At 37.4% G+C, this 19,330-nt stretch overlaps 1 protein-coding gene across 5 annotated transcripts in view; it reads right to left on the minus strand.

The window, feature by feature from the left end:
• LOC763287 overlaps positions 1 to 18,656 on the minus strand; it is a 38,517-nt gene extending 19,861 nt beyond the window's left edge. For all 5 annotated transcript variants that reach the window (XM_011672535.2, XM_011672534.2, XM_011672532.2 and 2 more), the window contains exons 1-9: positions 18,216 to 18,656; positions 8,519 to 8,766; positions 3,791 to 4,019; positions 2,888 to 3,111; positions 2,215 to 2,440; positions 1,751 to 1,983; positions 1,118 to 1,346; positions 698 to 924; positions 142 to 370 (exon numbers count right to left, since the gene is read on the minus strand). In XM_011672535.2, coding sequence (XP_011670837.2) covers positions 142 to 370; positions 698 to 924; positions 1,118 to 1,346; positions 1,751 to 1,983; positions 2,215 to 2,440; positions 2,888 to 3,111; positions 3,791 to 4,019; positions 8,519 to 8,766; positions 18,216 to 18,527 — 2,157 coding nt within the window. In that variant the 5' untranslated portion in view covers positions 18,528 to 18,656. The remainder of the gene's footprint in view (positions 1 to 141; positions 371 to 697; positions 925 to 1,117; positions 1,347 to 1,750; positions 1,984 to 2,214; positions 2,441 to 2,887; positions 3,112 to 3,790; positions 4,020 to 8,518; positions 8,767 to 18,215) is intronic.
• Between the last annotated feature and the right edge of the window lie 674 nt (positions 18,657 to 19,330).

Here is a 19,330-nt window from a genome sequence, read left to right on the forward strand (position 1 = left end):
TATCGCGCATCTATTCTAGGAAAATGAAACTTGTTTGTCACTACAGATTAACGTTTCCACTATTTTGCACAATAATAAAAAAATAATGAAATAATTTTACAATAGATAGGAATCTGATACAAACTTAAAAGTGTAGCCTACCTTGAAATGTTGCTTTGTGACGTTGTATCCCACGTGACGCTTGGCTAGATCCTGCAGTATCGGGATCAATAGTTCCAAGTCGTCCAGTCCAGATACGGCCACCCCTATCGTGTCGATGATCCGCTTTCCATGGGCACCAAGATCCTTGTTGGCGAGGAGCTGGTCATAACTGAGGTTCATGCTCCCAAATGGGAAAAGTTTGCCGACATGTGGATTGTCTGTGATCAACCTGTAGTAGAATAGATAGTGTTTCAAAGTTGTGACAAAACATATAATGCCAGTTTTACATTCACTATGCGTTTGTAGTGAACCATAAATACTAATGATAAGACTGAATGTATACCACGCTTAATACAAGCAGAACATCATTTTTCCGCCATCGGAATGAGAACTTTAAAAAAATTTAGAGCATGTCAAATGCTACACACGTTGTGGTTGGATTCTGCCATTTTATTGATCATGAATTCATTTGGAGTCATTGATGTCACTCAAGACATACATGAGCATGAATAATAATCGTATCAACGAGGAGAAGGATTCTGTTGATGATTCTTACTTGGCAAACATTACTGATCCGTGTTTTGTAGGATCCTGGCCGATTGTCTTCCAGGATTTCTGCACGAGGCTCTTGTGTGTTGCCGTGATGGGTCCATCAGGGACTACCTCAGCCATGGGGTCAGTGACAACTTTGAAGAGGACAGCCCATGCATCTCGGACATCAGACGTAAATGAGGAAGGACCAACGCCAAGTCTTACCGCGTGCAGGAACGCTTCACCAGTTGGCTATATAAGAATGAGGAAATTGTTAGATAATTAAATATATATATAAAAATAGAAGATACATACAATAAGGAGAAAGCAACGGAATCTATTGGGAAACTTATGCTCAAATATCCCACATAAAAGAGTGATTGTTAATTATGGAAACTGCCTCCTGTTTGGTAATTTTGATACTAAGGAATGAAGAGACACTTACAACGAAGTACCGCTTCTGGACATTGTATCCGACATGTCTCTGCGCCAGATCCTTGAGAGTTGGCATAAGTAAGTTGAGATCATTGAGACCATTGATCGCTTGACCGACAGTCTCAAAGACGCGTCTTCCATGAGCCTTGACGTCCCGATTTCGTAGCAGCTGCTCGTAGGAGAAACCTTTCCCGCCAAACGGAAATACTTTACCAACCTCTGGATAAGAAGTTGTTAATCTGAATATATAAAAGGAGATACCTTAAAATGAAGGAAGTCAAACATAATAACTGATATCCTAGAAGGAGATTTAGACCATTACCTTATTATTTATATTCGTTATTTCTTCAAGCGAGTGAGAGAGAGAGAGAGAGAAAGAGAGAGAGAGAGAGAGAGAGAGAGATGTAGAGGAGAATTAGGTACCCCCTTTACCAAAATTGGCAAGGAAGATACTCAATTCGGGAAATTAAATAAAAAGGGAATACCCAAATAAGATACCGTATTTTATTATAACGAAAGCGGGATTTTTTCTCCTGAGAACACCACGTGTCATAATTGTTACAATAAAACGATGTAACAAAAAAGAATCTTCAAAAAAACAAAAATTGAAGGGGGAAAATGATACCAAGAACATTCTACTCACTTGGCAAACATGACGGATCCATGTCTTTCTGGATCTTTAGATAACTTCTTCCATGTGTCCTGGATCAAGCGCTTCTGCGTTGTAGACATGACCTCCTTAGGTCCCTCTGGAAGCATGTCGGACATGGTATCCACAACCAGCTTGAACACTGCCAGCCACGCCCTTTCCACTTCTTCGCTGAACGATCGGCCAAGTCCCTCCTGGATGGCATGCATCAAGGCTTCACCGACGGGCTAGGAAGTCAAGCCAAGATGTTATTCATTATAGTTGAAAACCCTGTAACAGAATATATCACGACTGAGGGGAAAGTCTATCATCCAGGAAATACAAACTCTTTTTGTCTTCACTTAGGAATTAATAAAAACTATGCATGTCGATTAAGCCATGGACCTTACCATCATGAACAGGTTGTGTATCATTAATGGTAACAATTCCAAACTTATGCATCCACATCATGGTCTTACCTCGAAATGCTGTCTGGTGACACTGTACCCCTCGTGTCTCCTGGCCAGATCACGAAGGATAGGCACCAGGATATCGAGATCGTCGAGGCTTCCGACTGTCTGTCCGATGGTCTCCATCACCCGCTTGCCATGAGCTCTCAAGGTCGGGTTCTGCACGAGCTGACTGTAAGAGAGATTCTCGCCGAATGGAAACATTTGAGCAACTGCAGGATGGACCGATATTAGTCTGTAAAAAACAGGGTAAGTGGAGATGGATCAAGGGTCAGTGCTGTTTCAGAGAAGGGTGTCTTCTACATCCATCATGTCTATAAAATGCTGTCCATCGGACTCAAATGGTGCATGTATCATAAATGGAACATTATTATTTTTACCCCATTTCCATGACATACAAAAACGTATGCAGTCTCGTAACCCCATAAATCTCGAGGTTGACAAATACCAAACTTGGCAAAATGATCATGGATTAGGAGATCGAAGTTCAGTGAGCATGGTCGAGATGTATATTGTTTTTAAAATATCCGTATTACGTACTTAATATGTAACATAAAGTAAAGGGGTTCTCAAGGAGGTATATGACTTATCTATCGCGGTATAGTACTTTGCGTAGTCAGTCGGGACAAGGTTTACTGTCTCCATCATAGTTATGCTCTTTACGTGAAGCTCTTTCACATACTTGGCAAACATGGCTGCTCCGTGTTGTTCTGTATCAAGAGAGAGCACACCCCAGGTCTTTTGTACTAGCTCCTGCTCCCTGGCCGTCAGAGGTCCACCGGATAGCTTCGTTGACATCGTATCAGACACGATGTTATAGACGGCAGCCCATGCAGCTTTCACCTCGGGTGTGAATCCAGCACCCAAGGCTTCTTCTATGGTGAATAGAAGGGCTCCACCAACAGCCTAAACCAAATATTAAGCGAACGTTAATTTCAGACAAATGTATCATGAAAATCATTGGATTTTGTTTGTAGGTGTAAGAAAGGATTGTTGATAGCGGGAATCTTATAAAATCCGTGAGAAGAGGTAGGCAAAGGATTTCACCCATTCTTTTGCAAAATAATATTACTTTCAAGTCGCTACAATTTGTTTTCAACATGGACGTGTTATGTGATTAAAAAGTATTTTCAGCTGTGCGAAATAATATGAAGGTTATTACATTTCTACAGGAGATATCAAAACGTAAGTCATTCGAATATCTTTACAGGTCTCGTACATGTCTTTACAAAATCAAGTCTGTGTAGCTTAACGAAGTCCATGATAAATTTATAGTTATTGGATTTAATCCCTGCTTAATCCTAAAAAAATATTAACTTGACATTCTTACATGATCATACTTTATTATCCATAAAAATAAAGACTCGAGCAACATTCCTCAACACGCTAAATTATCCCACACCACACATGCCGGATAGAAAGCAAAATGTTTCACTTTGCTATCTATTCAAGAATGTAAGACATCTCCGAGTGCTAATAAACACAGTATTAGATTTCACGCCATATAGGCCCATTGACAGATATATGAAATTTAAATCAAACCATATTCAAAACGAGAAAACCAACTGTTTGGTCACATCCTTACAATAATGTGTGTCTTCTTGGCGTTGTAAGCATTGTGTCTCTGACCGAGGTCTTCGAGGATCTGAATGACGAGCTCCATGTCGTCCAGGTCTTCGACCACGGATCCAAGGGTTTCTATGACCCTCTTACCATGCACACGGACATCGGGGTCGACAAGCAGTTCTCCGTAAGTCAGATTCTTTCCACCAAAAGGAAATAACTTTCCAATGTCTGGATGATCAGTTGTCAATCTATGGCAAACATTTAGAAAGATTAATGATTCAATGATAAAAGGTAGTACACTGATTAAATGCTGAAAAAATCCAGAAGATTACGTTACATTATAAGGGAGTTTACAGATACAATCTGCGCATGGGCAGATAAAGGTCATTTGTACCAAAAAGGTAAAACCCACAGAGAATTATACTGGATATGCGCTCATGAAAGTTATGTAATATTATTCATTTATGCACCAACGGTACATTCTATGATACGCAGGTGGAAGTATTCTTTTCAAGAGGGCAAACAAAAGGTATTCATGAAGCACATATAGGACTTTGGCAGTTATTATTCTGATATGCTCAAAGTGGAACTTCTCCTTGTGTAAAAGATCTGTGGATATTTGGGTTCATTTGTACCATGTGCTATCTGTAAACTCCCTTATTAATGTCTCAACGTTTCATTTAATCTCATCAAGTTTGGGAAACTTACATAAATCATATGCTACTTATTTTTTTGTTTACGAACAGAGGACATTTTTCATTTATAGAAATGCAACTAAACATGTTTAAAGGGACTTGGTAACATTGTCTGAATGAGAGAAAATGGTGATGAGATAGTGAGTTCAATGCTAGATGTAAAAGATAAAATGAAAGTTTGAGTGAAAACAGACCATTATTAATGATGATGACAATTGAGAAAAACTGATCTGATCGATTCCTTAATTCTCCCAACTATATATATATATATATATATATATATATATAAATCGTCGCAAAGCAATGAATTGGCTCTAAATACCATTCCAGATATTTAAGTGTTGAAAGATTTTTAAAAAATTGTTTTAAGTCTTTATATTCATGGAAACGATTAGGAAAATTCAAAAATGGTTGGGAGAATTTATTTTTAGAGCTCGTTGCACAGTGACGCCTTCAAAGAAAACCATAAATATCTTTGTGGTTTGAGAATATTTAAAGAAATTTTTGCATGTTAGACTGTTAGAGGGTTAGTATATACAGTAGAAGGAATACTAACATTTTGTACAAAAATTACGCGGTTTTTTTGTCAACCTTCCACAATGTTACCGAGTAAAGGATACGTCCAGTATGAATTTCTGATGAAAGTTAATAAAAATGAGGGAAATTATGGAGTGTCAAGTCTTTTAGCCCGGATGCTGTGACAGCTAGGATACAATTTATTACCCACAACACGGACAACAACACAAAACAATCTTCATTCCTCTCTGATACTTCCTTGCAGAACAGAACAGAGTATCAAAAAATGGAATCGGATATCATCCATCAAGATGAATGACGGCGTCATAAATTTTCACCAGAGAAGGTTTGATAAACTCATTTTTTATATTTTAAGCAACGGTATAACAAGTACCCACTCCATTCAAATTTGATTAAGAATCCACCATGTCCTTCACCATCGAAATCTTACATGCTTTCAGTCAATTTAGACACCATCCGCGATAATTGTTCAAAGGCGAAAAAGAACAAGAAGGTTCCTAGGAAACCCTCTTTTCGACTCGTTCCTTCACAGAGCCTTGGCCATCAACGTCAACTAAGTGCGGGAAATACGATTACCACCTCTTTTATCAAGAAATTCACCGCGACATCCATTTAAAAGGTCATACGACCATGGAATCATCGTGGAGTTGTGTGATAACTCCTTTGTCTGACTTTTACCATACACACTCTAAATACAATTACAGTGCACAGAATCGCTTGTTAACTGGTATTTTCGTCATTATTTCCATATCCTCCTAGTGATGGAAATCCAAGGCTCTTAAAATATCGGTGTTGGCACAATGAATACATAGATTTGCAACGCATAGTAGTAATTATTGACGATCGCTGTGATTAAAGCGATACATGATCCAAGGATTTAAGAGTTGGACAGTGCGTTTAGCATTTACAGATGTATGGTGTATACTGAAAACTAGATTTGTTCAATCTCTTAAAGATGTTAATCAGTCACACCTGCCGCGTTCAAACATAATTATCTAAAGAATGATTTGTTTAACGAATATCGAGTATGCACAAATCCCAACATGGAAGAGTTTAATGGGCCTGGAAGCCGGTGATGCTCTTTTTGTTTTCAACGAAATATGTTTGGAAATGTAACCACAAATTTAAGTACCACTATCTTCCATTTTGGTGTAATCTTGCTGTTCTATATCAATTGTTTTGCTGTTGCCAATCATAGGATATCGGAATGAAGAGACACCCAGCAGCACACACCCCCCCCCCCCCCCCCCCCCCGGTGGAAAAGGTCTCTTGGAGGTGGCTGAAGAATTTCTGCGTTAACAAATACATTTGATCATTAACAAAGTAGGGCTAGTCTAGCTGTCAACCATTTAGAAATTGCCCGTCTTCCCTTTCATTGAACATAATTATTTTGAGTGCGTGTGAAATGTGCCCACACAAGCAGCTACTAAGTCCCATTCATGTCAGTGGCGTCTATACGTCTCTCTCCCTCTTTCTCTCTCCAGCCACCCTCTCTTTCTTTCTCCGCTCTTGACTTTTTATTTAATGTTATACAGGGACCGCGAGTGAAGCATGTTGATACTAGTTGGGTACAGGTGATACACCAAGCGACACTGTATAAAGCATAAAGTATGTGAACCAAATATATTTGGAAAATTTCGCTTGTAGTAGAGGATGTTTAACATTGATATCATTATCTTAAAATCTATCATGAAATTACATGCGTACAAATTATAATCGCAGGCATACGTACAGAAATCGGTTTGTGGGATCGCAGTAGTCAAATGCATTTTCATGAAAATTATATTTGAATGAATAACGTGAGTCATAAAGAATTATAACTCTTTACATGTGATACACATGATGATACATATATAGCTTGCATGTAGACTTCCCAAAATAAATTCGACAAATACAACATTCAGTTATGTAAATGCACCTACATGTGTTGGATATCATTGTGTCGTTTCATTGTTAATAATGCTTTTAAACTGGTGTTGATGAGCTAAAATATCAATACAAATGTGCGATGCTCTTTGAGTTAGGGCTATAGCAAAAAATATATTAAAAAAAAGAGAAACACCCCTTAAATTATTTATACAATAACCCACTTTTTTCACGAGAAAATTCTCCAACTAGGCTACAGAAGCGAAAAAAGACTCACATGCAGTTCCAGATTTATATCAATGTTGATATCATCTGATAAAAGATTTAATGATTTCTGTTCAGATTTTCATCACCCAAAACGAAATATATGCCTCCCACGTCTGTTGAAAGTTTTACGGCAAATTGTATAAGCTATAAATATACACAATTTTGGAGGCTTAGCTTCAATGTTTCTCCAGGGGATTACGGCTCTACCGGGTTTTTTAACTGGAAAATTTGTTAACTTTCCTGTTATTTCGTTGAGAAAATAAGGTCGAAGTGCAGCCATGTTATATTAATTTAGATCATCGAGACTGAGAGAAGGGGAGAGGTGAAAAAAAAACTTGTGAGCGTTTTCGTTGTTATTATGCAAGTGTGGAAAAGCATTAGAGAAAAAATGTTCCCTGAAAAGCATGGCTCTTCAAATGCCTTCATATTCTAAGTATGACAACAGCTTAAAAATGTGGGCCATATTTTGATGCCACATGTTTGTGTGGTCCCATATTTCTGTGTACAGTGCTTGTTACTTTTACCAGGCTGGGCCAAGTGATATTGATTTCTTTAGTTTATTGATGGAAAGTGGAATTACGTACATTCCGTTACATGGTTTGCGTGTCAATTGAAATAACTTAAAACTAAACAAGAACATACTGGTTGCATAAACATTATGCGGCTCTTGACTTCTGCATATACTGAGTAAAAGTGTGCATTTTCAGACGTAATGTTCGTTTACCTTCTCACAGACAGTACTGTCAAAATTAAGACCAATAACAATTGCAACAACATTAAAATTAACAGTTTGATAAAATGTATTAACTTTTGGCAAAACAGTCCCAAAAATACCAGGGACAAAACGTCGATCGGAAACATAATTACACTAGTGGAATATGGGTGCCATGGGAACACCTGCACCTAATTTATCTCTTCTCGGAAAGTCGCCCATCTCGGTTAAAGATAAATTTGAGTTCTGGTAAAAAAAACAAAAAAAACGAATTTTTAGAGAATCAAACGAAACTTACACTGAATGTTCGAGATTACAAATAAATGTCATTTGCCTAAAAATTTAGGTAGAAAATGTATACTGGCTGAGTAATGAGCATAGAAAGATAAGGAAATCAAGGTACTGAGTAGGCCCAACACCATTTTGTATAGTCCCATATACATCTTTCTGTGTACAGTGCTTGTTAGTTTACCAAGAATGGGCCAGATTTAATATGATTTTGATGACTCCAGAACCTTGCAGTACACACCAATACTTACATGCTACATGATCAACTTTGTCTGATCCATTCCACACCTTTTCTTTCACAATGCAATCGCATGCCCAGAACTCAACACTATCTTTAAACAGTTGGATGGTGGTTCTCAGTCAGGACTATTAAATTACTTACTTGGCAAACATGATAGAACCATAGAGCTCTGTATTCTTTTCTAGAGTCTTCCAAGTATTCTCTACCAGGGTCTTCTGTCTCTCATCCAGGCCAGCGGTCATTGGTGCCGATGATGATGATGATGTGTCAACCCTTGGTTCTTGAATCAAAGAGGCGCTCGAACCCTGAAACCCAAGGTTCTCCAGTCCCCTGTCACCTTCCATTCCGAGCACGACTGAACGAGAAGAATTGTTCAGAAGTGGCATTTTCTGTAGGATAAAATTCAAAACTTATTTAGAGAGTAGATGAGTCCATCCATCGTTCCATTCTGGTGTTTTGTTTTTTTTTCTTTAAAAAAATGAAATAGATCCATCGGTGTGATTTTAAGGCCCCCTTTAAACAATTCATCTTGTAATTACCGCACCTCCAAACCGAATGAGTCAATCTTTGAATATCACATTATAGGGCCTGGTAAAACTTAACTCCCACAATTAACTAATTGGTTTCAATGATACAATGTAAGAATTATGCATTTTCACCACGAGAAAACTCCTACATGCACGGTCGATGTCAGAAAGTTTAATGCACGTGAAAGCGGCCAATTTCATCAAATAAAGGTTTCACAAAATAGAATAGATTAAATGCACATAACACAGGAAAATGTTATCCTCCCGTCTCCAATGACTTCTGTGACTGTATCAGTTTGTATGACTGCTGAATAAGGTTGAGGAGCCTTACCAATCAAGGAAATAAACACCAGACCTAACATGAGATACCCGACATGCAGTTTACCCTACTTTACTATTAATTTCTGGTCCACCGTCGCATTCTTCGCTCATTTTCACTAAAGTGTGTGGAAAAATCATATGATGGAATTATGTGGCTTCAACTGAGAGATAAGCGGCAAAACGATTCATTTTATATTTGCATATGTTACCTACCCCAGAGAACTCGAGCAGAGGTGGACATGCAGAAGAGTTTTTTGATAAGTTGTTTTCAGGATTGTACAAGTATAAAGATCTGGGTAAAATCCAGATATGTGGTGACTTTAATGCCAGAACCGGAGGTTTACAAGACTTTATTGAAGGCATAGACCCAATGAGACAGAGAAAGACTATAGACTTTGAAGTAAATTCTCAAGGTAGACTGTTTGCAGATTTTTGTGTAACCTCAAATTTTTGCTGTCTGAATGGTCGATATACAAATGATAATTTTACCTGTGTGTCCTACAAAGGAAAATCAGTTGTGGACTATTGCATTGTACCTTACCATGACATAAATTTGTATTTCAATTTTGATGTTTTGTTAGTTGCTGATCTACTAGACAAACACTCAATCCCAGTGGTGGGTTCAGTGCCAGATCACTCAATACTATGTTGGCATTTTTACAGAAAAACAGTGTGTAGAAATAGTGATAACCAGATGCACTCTAAACCCAGTTTTCAAAATTTATCCAAGCGATACCAACTGAATGATATTAATGATTCCTTTATGTCCGATGAAGAAAGTAAAAATGCAGTAAGTGAGCTTATAAGTAAACTTAACTGTGGTCTATCATCGCAGGAACATTTGGACGATGTGTATTATGGCTTTGAAAAAGTAATCCAAAAATGTGTTCATAAATGTTGTAGGGAAAGGAAAACTAGTAGACCCCAAAAAGGTCTTCCCCATTCACCTAAGGTCTGGTGGAATGATAATCTGCAATCGTTATGGAATTGTGTTAAATGTAAACAAAAGGAATGGTTGAAGTGCAAGAATACTGAGGGTAAAAAAGTGATGTTTATTGATTACAAAAATGCACATAAGATTTTTGATAAAGCGGTCAGAAAAGCTAAGAGAGCTTACCAGTATAAAAAAATCAATGCTCTTGATGCAATGGTAAATAAAGATTCTTGTTCATTTTGGAAAGAGATTGGTCGAATAGGGTCAGATGAAGAAAAGAAGTACCAAAATATACCAATGGAAATAATAAATGATGATGGAGAAATAAGTGAAGACTATGATAATGTTATGAGTAAATGGGAAAATGATTTCCATTCTCTGTTTAAAGATAATGGCAGTGGTTTCGATGATGGGTTCTTATCACATGTTAACACACAGTTGAAAATCCTAGAGTGTAATGTTCAAGAATCTGATACTAGAGGAAATGATTTAAACCTTCCTATTGAATTAACAGAGGTGACTGCAGCTGTAAAGAGGGCAAAATTAAACAAAGCTGCCGGAATAGATGGTATCGTTTCGGAGATGGTAAAAAACAATGCTTCAATACAATTCCTTCATGCCCTCCTCTCCTTTTGTTTTGAACGTGGTATTTCCCCTACAGCTTGGCAAAAAGGCATAATCCATCCAATTTTAAAACCTGGAATGGATGAACGTGAACCATTAAGCTATAGAGGTATAACTCTGATATCGGTGATATGTAAGATTTATTGTGATATCATAAGAGAAAGACTAACTCATTTCCTTGAAAAAGAATGTATTATTAAGGAAGAACAGAATGGATTCCGTAAGAAAAGGAGTTGTCTCGACCACCTGTACAGTCTTTACTCTATGATTGAAAACAGAAAGCTTTGTAAAAAAGACACTTTTGTTTGTTTTATAGATGCAAAAAAAGCTTTTGATCGAGTTAATAGATCTTTGCTATGGTACAAGTTGAGATTAATTGGTGTTCATGGTAAGCTTTACAATTGTATACAGGCTCTTTACCGGGACACTACGTGTACTGTGAATGTTAATGGTAATCATACTAGTTTTTTTAAAGTAGAGTCAGGGGTCAAACAGGGTTGCCTTTTGTCTCCCGTTCTTTTTAACATTTTCATTAATGATTTAGTTGACAATGTCATGCTATGTAATGGGGGGATTCAAGTACTAGATACAAATATTGACATGCTTATGTATGCAGATGATATTGTGGTACTTGCTGAAAATGAAAATGACCTTCAACGTATGTTAGACAATATTGGCGCTTGGGCTCGCAAGTGGAGGATTGAATTTAATGCCTCAAAAACCCAAATTGTACATTTTAGACAGAAGTCCCAAGCTAAAACCTCAGCACTATTCAATTGTAATGGAGAAAAGCTTGATATTGTGGACTCCTACAAATACCTTGGGCTGTGGTTTGATGAATTCCTTAGCTTTCAGAAGGGTACCAGAATGCTAGCTCAGTCTGCATCCAGAGCATTGGGTGTTGTTATAAGTAAATTCAAATTGATTGGAGGCTCTTTATTCAAGACATATAAAAAACTTTATGATGCCATGATTTTACCCATACTACAATATGCAAGTGGTATCTGGGGTGTGGATGAATATTCTGTTATAAATAGTGTCTTTTTCAGAACATGCCGTTTTTACTTAGGAGTGGGGAAATATACACCTAACAATGCAGTGTTAGGGGAGATGGGTTGGGACCCACCATTCTATCACCAAATTCAATCGGTTGTTAGATTATGGAGTAACTTAAGTAAACTCAATAGTGACCGCTACCCAAGTAAAATCTTTTCTTGGTCTAAATCTCTAGCAAACAATGGAGTCAAAAACTGGTGTTTCAGAGTCAAAGAGCTTTTTTCAAAATTACAATGTGTACATGTTTTACCTTTAGCTAATCTTGTTAGTACAGACAATTTTGTAAAAACTGTGTCATCGTCATGTAAATTATTTATCGAGAATAGATGGAGAAATTCAATTTTTGACGATAAAAGGAAGAAAGCTCATGCTAAAAATAAACTTAGAACTTATCGAAATTTTAAACAATCTTTGAACACGTCAAAATATGTAATAGAATGTCAAAATAGATCAAACAGACGTGCTTTGGCTTTGTTTAGATGCGGTTGTGCCCCTATAGCTCTTGAAACTGGGCGTTATCAAAATGTCCCATATGAAGAAAGATACTGTGTTTTTTGTAATTCTAGTAACATAGAAGATGAGTTCCACTGTTTTATGATTTGTTCTGCATATAATGACATCAGATCACAACTTCTTTATGATATAATAGAACATGACCATACGTTTTCAGATCTTTCCACATACCAACAATTTATTTACCTAATTTCAGCTGACTCACTAAGCAGTTTAATAGCCAGTTTTGCAAACCAAATCCTAACAACTCGCCAAGAACTTTTGTACTACTTAAATGAATAATTTTTTTCCTTTTTTTTTTCCCCTGTGATTGTAATTATGTTATACTTATATTTGTACTATGTTATCATGTCAAATTGTTTATGACTGTTATTTTTGATGTATCACTCATAGGCCTTTTTAGGCCGGCCGTCTGATGACGGGTGTGATTTTTTAATAAAGAAAAAAAAAAAAAAACTAAACTAACATTAAAGACACATTTAAGGATGTGGCATTCGAGGAGGAATCCCTTTAACTACATGTACATCCCATTCACAATGTCTTTATCATCATTCACTGAAGCTACATATCCACCTTCCTCTGTAATGAACACATTTTCGAACAAACAGCATCCCCTAACAGCGATTTCCCCCAAGTGATCAACAACAACAAAAAATCCTCCACCTGAGATTAATAGGTTTTCTTTTCACATAATGTGGTCTTTTACCAATCTGTTGTGCATAATGTGCCTTCTATATATCTCAGTTTTCTTTTGACTACAGTGATTTAAGTATCCTTTTTCTTTAATAACAAAATGACTGGAAAATGAAGTGCAGGCACAATATTATTACATTTGTAGTGGAATTTAGATAAATAAAGCGAGGGTATAATGTTAGAGAGGAGGACAGTGGGAAGAGAAAAGATGTATATATATATATAAATAAATAGAGAGAGAGAGAGAGAGAGAGAGAGAAAGAGAGAGAAAGAAAGAAAGAAAGAAAGATAGACAGAGAGAGGTAGATATAGAGGGAGAATGATAGGGAGGAGGGAGGGATGATAGTAAAGTATATAGAAATATAGGGAAAGGGTTAGAAAGGAAGGAAGATGGAGAAAGACTTTGGAAGGAAAGAGAGAATGAGACGGACAAAGGCTAGAGAAAGAGAGAGAGAAAGAGCCATATAGAGAGACACACAGAGAGGGGGTGGGGGAGAGCACCGGAGAGGTATTGTAGAGAAATACGTATAGCATAACTCTGTTTCGTTGTGGAAAAAAAATGATTGTGGATTTCCTGGAAGTCAAGATAATTATTTCGATCAAGTCAGACTAATCGATATGAATCTCTGCCCCTAGTGATAGTACATTCTCATCGGGACATAGGTATACATAATTATATTGACATAGTTCTCATGAAATTGTGTTTTAAAGGTAAGTTGCACCGTTGTCAAAGGAATTATACCGTATCCATGAGCAGACAATAACCTTTAAAGCATATAGAATGTCTTGGTTCTCTGTAGATATTGCCTAAAGATTTCTGAAAGTGTAATCTTTCAAAGTTTTGTTTTCTTCTGGTTTTAATAAAACGTTAAAACAGTTATGTTAATAGTAAACGACATAGGCTTTAAACCTGTCAAGTTCAAACAAATTAGTAGACTTAACGTGATTACATTTTTATCTATGGGAAGGGTCGTATGTTTAATATTTTGAGTGAACAATGACTACAAAATCCATTTTTAGACAAACTATCTTACAGAGGGATTGTTTGTTTTTTGTTTAATATTAACCTGTTTATTATTTGGTATGTCGATGTCCCGAACACTAGTTTTTCAATAAATATTTTGTCTTCCCTCACAAATAATTTTCTTGACAAGAAACTATTCCAATCATCCTTTCCCATAAAGGGCAACATATGTTTTCGAACATTGTTTCCATTTTCAACACGGTCAATTATCATATAGGTAGAGAAATACTTGGGTTGAATACGTCATTTTCATAATTTCATTATTGTGGACGTAACAGTATATCTTAAATTACACTCCTCTGGCAATGAGACAGACCTTTTCCCACCGATTTGTTTTCTCTTCTTCTAACTAAAGGCCTAAAATCTTTTCCCCCCACAGGAATTGGTGATGCCACGCACTGATTAGAAATATATCATAGTGCTGCTATTATAGTAAAAAAAATTCTAATCCCTTAATTAACGGGGGCGGCAACTGCCCCAATTTCCCCGAGAATTAATGCTTCTGGATATGCTTGGTATATACTACCGTCCGGCTGACATTTGAGTAGCAGCAAATGTCACTTCTTTCCGAATAAAGATGACACTAAAGTGCTTTTAAGCGGCAAAAAGAAAGGAATGTTCGCTCGTGTGACTTTCCACGCAGCGAGCGTGTACTTATCGCACAGGATCAAAGAATACCTGACTAAATCATCGGTATTTCAGCCTCAAACGCGGAAAATAATCGTTCACCTTGTTCACGGTGCCCTTTTCAATGTATTCCGTCACCCTTAAGTGTTGGCACTAGATTGTCAAAAAGTAGAATGCCCTTTGTACGATACTTTTATCAAGAAAGGTTAAACTTACGAATGTATTTTATCACTAATTGACAGATGTACAATCGGAAAAATTCGCAAAACCGACCTAAATCACTGGCAAATCCACACTTAAAGTGTCAAAAACATTCATTTCTGTTCTGCCTCCTAAATCTACATGTTTTCTCCAGGGGGCAGGGCACCGCCATTTACACGGGAAATATTGATGTAGAGTTAATCTGCTATGTCAACACGACTTTATGCCTACCATAGTGTTCCCGATGTCAGGAAAATAATAACAATGCTTGTTGAATAGGTGTGCTTTTTGACTGGTGAGGTGATGGTGTCACGCGATATACGGATACCCCAAAGGCGCCTTATAAGCCGAGAGAGTGTGGGGAGTGTCGTGGTTCGGTAGCTTAGATCTATACAATTTTGCAGAAGTTCAAAGCTTAATTTACTGTTGTTTATATAATTGCTATCATAGCTGTTAATTATTTACACTGTTGGTTTAAGATAAATCGAGAAGATTGACATACATAAATATAATTAGATTTCAAAACATTTTTTCATTTTTGTTTAATAGTGAGAATTGTGATGCTGTATACCGTGGCATTGATTGTAATTCAAGAATGTCGTTAAATAGGATGTTTCTGTTGTTGTTAAAGTTAAAGCTAACAGAACCATACGAAACGTGGGAATGACGTATTCAGTAAGACTGACATATAAAGATAGCAATTGAAATAGACCAGTATAGGCATATCACAAGAAATGGCAATTTAATTGTATGAAGATTAAAATATCTAACACAATACAACAAAAGACTAAAAATATGCCTTCCTTGTGTAAACATTGCATACCGGTAAATATACACACGCACATGTACACAAAGAGGAACGTAGCATGTATTTGCAAATAGATTCCTGTTGACTGTTGATGCATGGTTGTATTGACCACCTCCACCTGTATTGGTATATAAAACATATTGCGGAACTCTGAACACATACACATATGAATATATTTAAGTGGCACACCGTATACCGACCGAGATTGAATGCTCAACCTAGATGGTGAAATGAGATTATGTCCGAAAATACTAAAAAATGCCTGACACATTTCAAAAGTGCATCCATATAAAACATCTCAATACCCTTTTAGGGGGCGGAGAAAAATAGGACCTTGGTATGAACCATAACAATTTTGGGGAAAGTACATTTCGCACGTTTGGCGCCATTTCAGTTCGATTATTTCTATCCTTCTGTGGAATGCAGGTCAGTCTAAGTACCCAGGCTCTGCGTGCTTGGAAGATGAGAGTGTTTCTATCTTATGATCGAGAGGAAAGCAAAATCAATTTAGGACCCATAATTGGAGTTTTTATTTACCACCGTCTTTCCCCCCTACTCCCCTCGACGTGACACCGTCTAACAACTCCTTGTTTTACGGGGGCTGTGAGAGACGGAGGTGGAGGCTTGCAAGAATGAATTTAAAATGGAAAAAATAGAATATAAAAAATGTCACCGAAAAGTCATTGAATGAAAATGATAAGCTTTTCAGGGAAATCAGATATGAGTATGTGTATATTAAATGACTGAGAAAGAGAGAGAGAGAGGGGGAGAGAATGGGAGAGAAAAGAGTTAGACATGTAGAAGAGAGAAAGGGAAGTGAAGAGAGAGAGAGAGAAGGAGATTTAATGAGAGAAGCAAAAGAACGAAAGCAGAAAACAAAATATGATGATGATATAGTGAAAAAGGAGGAATCCGAAATATTCGAAGAAGACCACAAAAGGTATAAGGTTTCCTTAGGAGTAAGAATACGATAAAAAAAAAAGTGAAAATAATAAGTGGATGAGTGGAAGAATTTGGGAGTTATCATTTCAATATAGTATATCAATGAAGAGAATGGCGTTTGGAATATTGGGTGGTGCACACGAAAGGAATCAAAATGATAGAAAAGAATGGGGTCAGATTAGAATCTAAATGTTTTAGAGGAGGTAGTCATAGAATCTACAAAAATATCAGTGGGGACTTAAAGGGATATGGATTGAGATACAGAGAGAAAGAGAGAGAGAGAGAGAGAGAGAGAGAGGCTGGATGATGGGGGAAAGAGTTGAATATAAAAGTGAGGAAGATGCACAGACGCTAAAAGCCAATCGCAAACGCTTGCCGTTAGGTATCAATATAGTATAACCCCAAAATTAATTAAGAGAGCAGAAAGGCAGTCATGATTAAAGTAAACTATCCTCGTTGATTGGCAGGGTAGACGGAATAAATGCTTAAAGGGGATCTAGGTCAACTACTGTCCATTATTAAGGATCCACCCTTTCTTGATGATTAGCTCAATATAAGCGTCAACTTGGTTATAAAGGCATTCGATTCCTAGTATTGGCCTCAAGGATAGTAAGACTGGGGTGGGGTGGACATTTTTTTGAGAGAGAATAATGGACAGAATGATTTGATCATACTCATCGCGTATTCGACCATCAAGACATCGATTTTCAAATATATGTCATTACTACTTGAATTCTCAAATGGCGAATTGTAACGGTCCTTCAACACAGAATCAAAAAATGATTTCGGGGAACACCGAACGTGGACATTCTTCAATGATTAAAGTTCTCAAATACAAAATAAACACGATCGCGAAATCTTCTAGAAATCAATATAAGGGCAATGTCGTAACCCTATTGTATGTCTCATACAAATCATGTTCGGATTAGGTTATATTTCATTGTAATGTTGTTGTTTCCTTTTTCGGGGGGGGGGGGGAGAGAAGGGTTAGAATTGTTGGTATGTCCCCCGAAATGATTACATCACAGTTGGGTAATTTGATGTATAATGCCTGCCAAACAGCCATTTATATATATTTTCGTCTGTCCTTGGATATTATCATCAGCGTGAACATAAATTTGGCAAACGACCGAGGGCCTATGAGATAAATAAGACAAAAATATATTCAAATGACCGGTAATATTCTTACTAAATTCCGTCTCGCGAACCATCAGAAGAGAGGAGAGCCTGAGTGAACGAACTTTCCGGGCTCGTGTGCCTTTTCGAGGGAAAGAGAGGGTGAGGTAGGGAGAGAATAAAAAATGAAAGGAGAGAGGAGAGGGGGGGGGGGGGGGAGTCAGAGGAATTATATGACCCCCTGCCAGACCAACGTATTTCACACACCAAGTGAAACCTGTGCCCCACCCCATGACCCAAACTATTGTCTGGCGATGCGGGATGGAGAGGAGTATGGTATATGTCCACACCCTTCAAAAATGTTATTTCCTGTTTTCAAAATGCCAATAATGATCATTTAATTTTGTTTAGATGGGTGACAACAGGTGGAGGTAAATGAATAGTTATCTTACCCCTGATGTATCCTTGGGGTACCAATTCTCTGTCTGGATGCCAATGGTAGAAACCTGAGAGGGGTGCTTTATTCCGTCAAGTGCATCCACGTCCACGGATGGAGCTACATTAGGAGCAGCTACGTTATTATTCTCCACCACAAGCCCATTGCTGCGTTTCCCATCTGATGGTGTTGGTTGAAGCCTAACCTCGTCCAGTGAGGTATCAAATGATGCGGATGCTGTTCCGTTCACATCAGGAGGAACGGGTATCTGTTGATGTTGAGAGTGATGCGATCCGCCGTTCGCGGGCTTAGACTGACAGCAACCCATGGTGACAGGTGGGACGGACGCGTGTCCGTCTGGTTCGGGGGTTTAGCTTACGCACTTATGTAAGGATGGTGGTCAACCTTTTCTATGCTGACATGTTAGTCCACGTATGACGACATGATGAGAGGATATCTGAAATAAAAAAATTGGAAAGAGGGAAAGGTCATTAAATAGTGTAACATATTTTTTATTACTTCATTTTTGTGCAATATTCTTTATTTTGAAGCTTATACTGAGACTTTACATAGATACAGGTCCTTACATCTCCTCATGGTAAAAAAAAATCCCGAAAAAAGTTCTGTAATGACATTACATCTATTCTCATCATAAATATACGCTAGTTCACATTATAAACCATACCTTTAAATCTCCCTACGACAGACATGCTTTTTATTGTAGGATCAAACCAGGAGCCTGATACACGTGCATGCTTTTACACACTGCTTTAAAACATTGAGAGTGCACATGCTTTTGATTTATTCGTATATAATTGACGCAAGAGTTGCAGAATGTGCTAGCACATAATGAATTTACAATACCCCTAGGCTACATTAAGGAAGACTAATGAGACAATATCATTGAAATCATCGGTTTAAAGGAAAAGAACCCTCTGATAATAAGTCGATTTTATAAAGTAGAAACGGAAGCAGATCAGTGAAAGTTTGAGGAAAATCAATAAAGGAGAAGCAAGTTATGAATTTTTGAAGGTGATAACCAATTAAACGCAAACCGGCAACTCTATGACATGTATTTTGAGCAGCTCTTCCTTTTATACAAATTTATTCATTGTATATGTGTTTTATTTT

This window comes from Strongylocentrotus purpuratus, unplaced genomic scaffold (assembly GCF_000002235.5).
Source record: "Strongylocentrotus purpuratus isolate Spur 01 unplaced genomic scaffold, Spur_5.0 spur5_scaffold_5, whole genome shotgun sequence".
Lineage (NCBI taxonomy): Eukaryota > Metazoa > Echinodermata > Echinoidea > Camarodonta > Strongylocentrotidae > Strongylocentrotus > Strongylocentrotus purpuratus.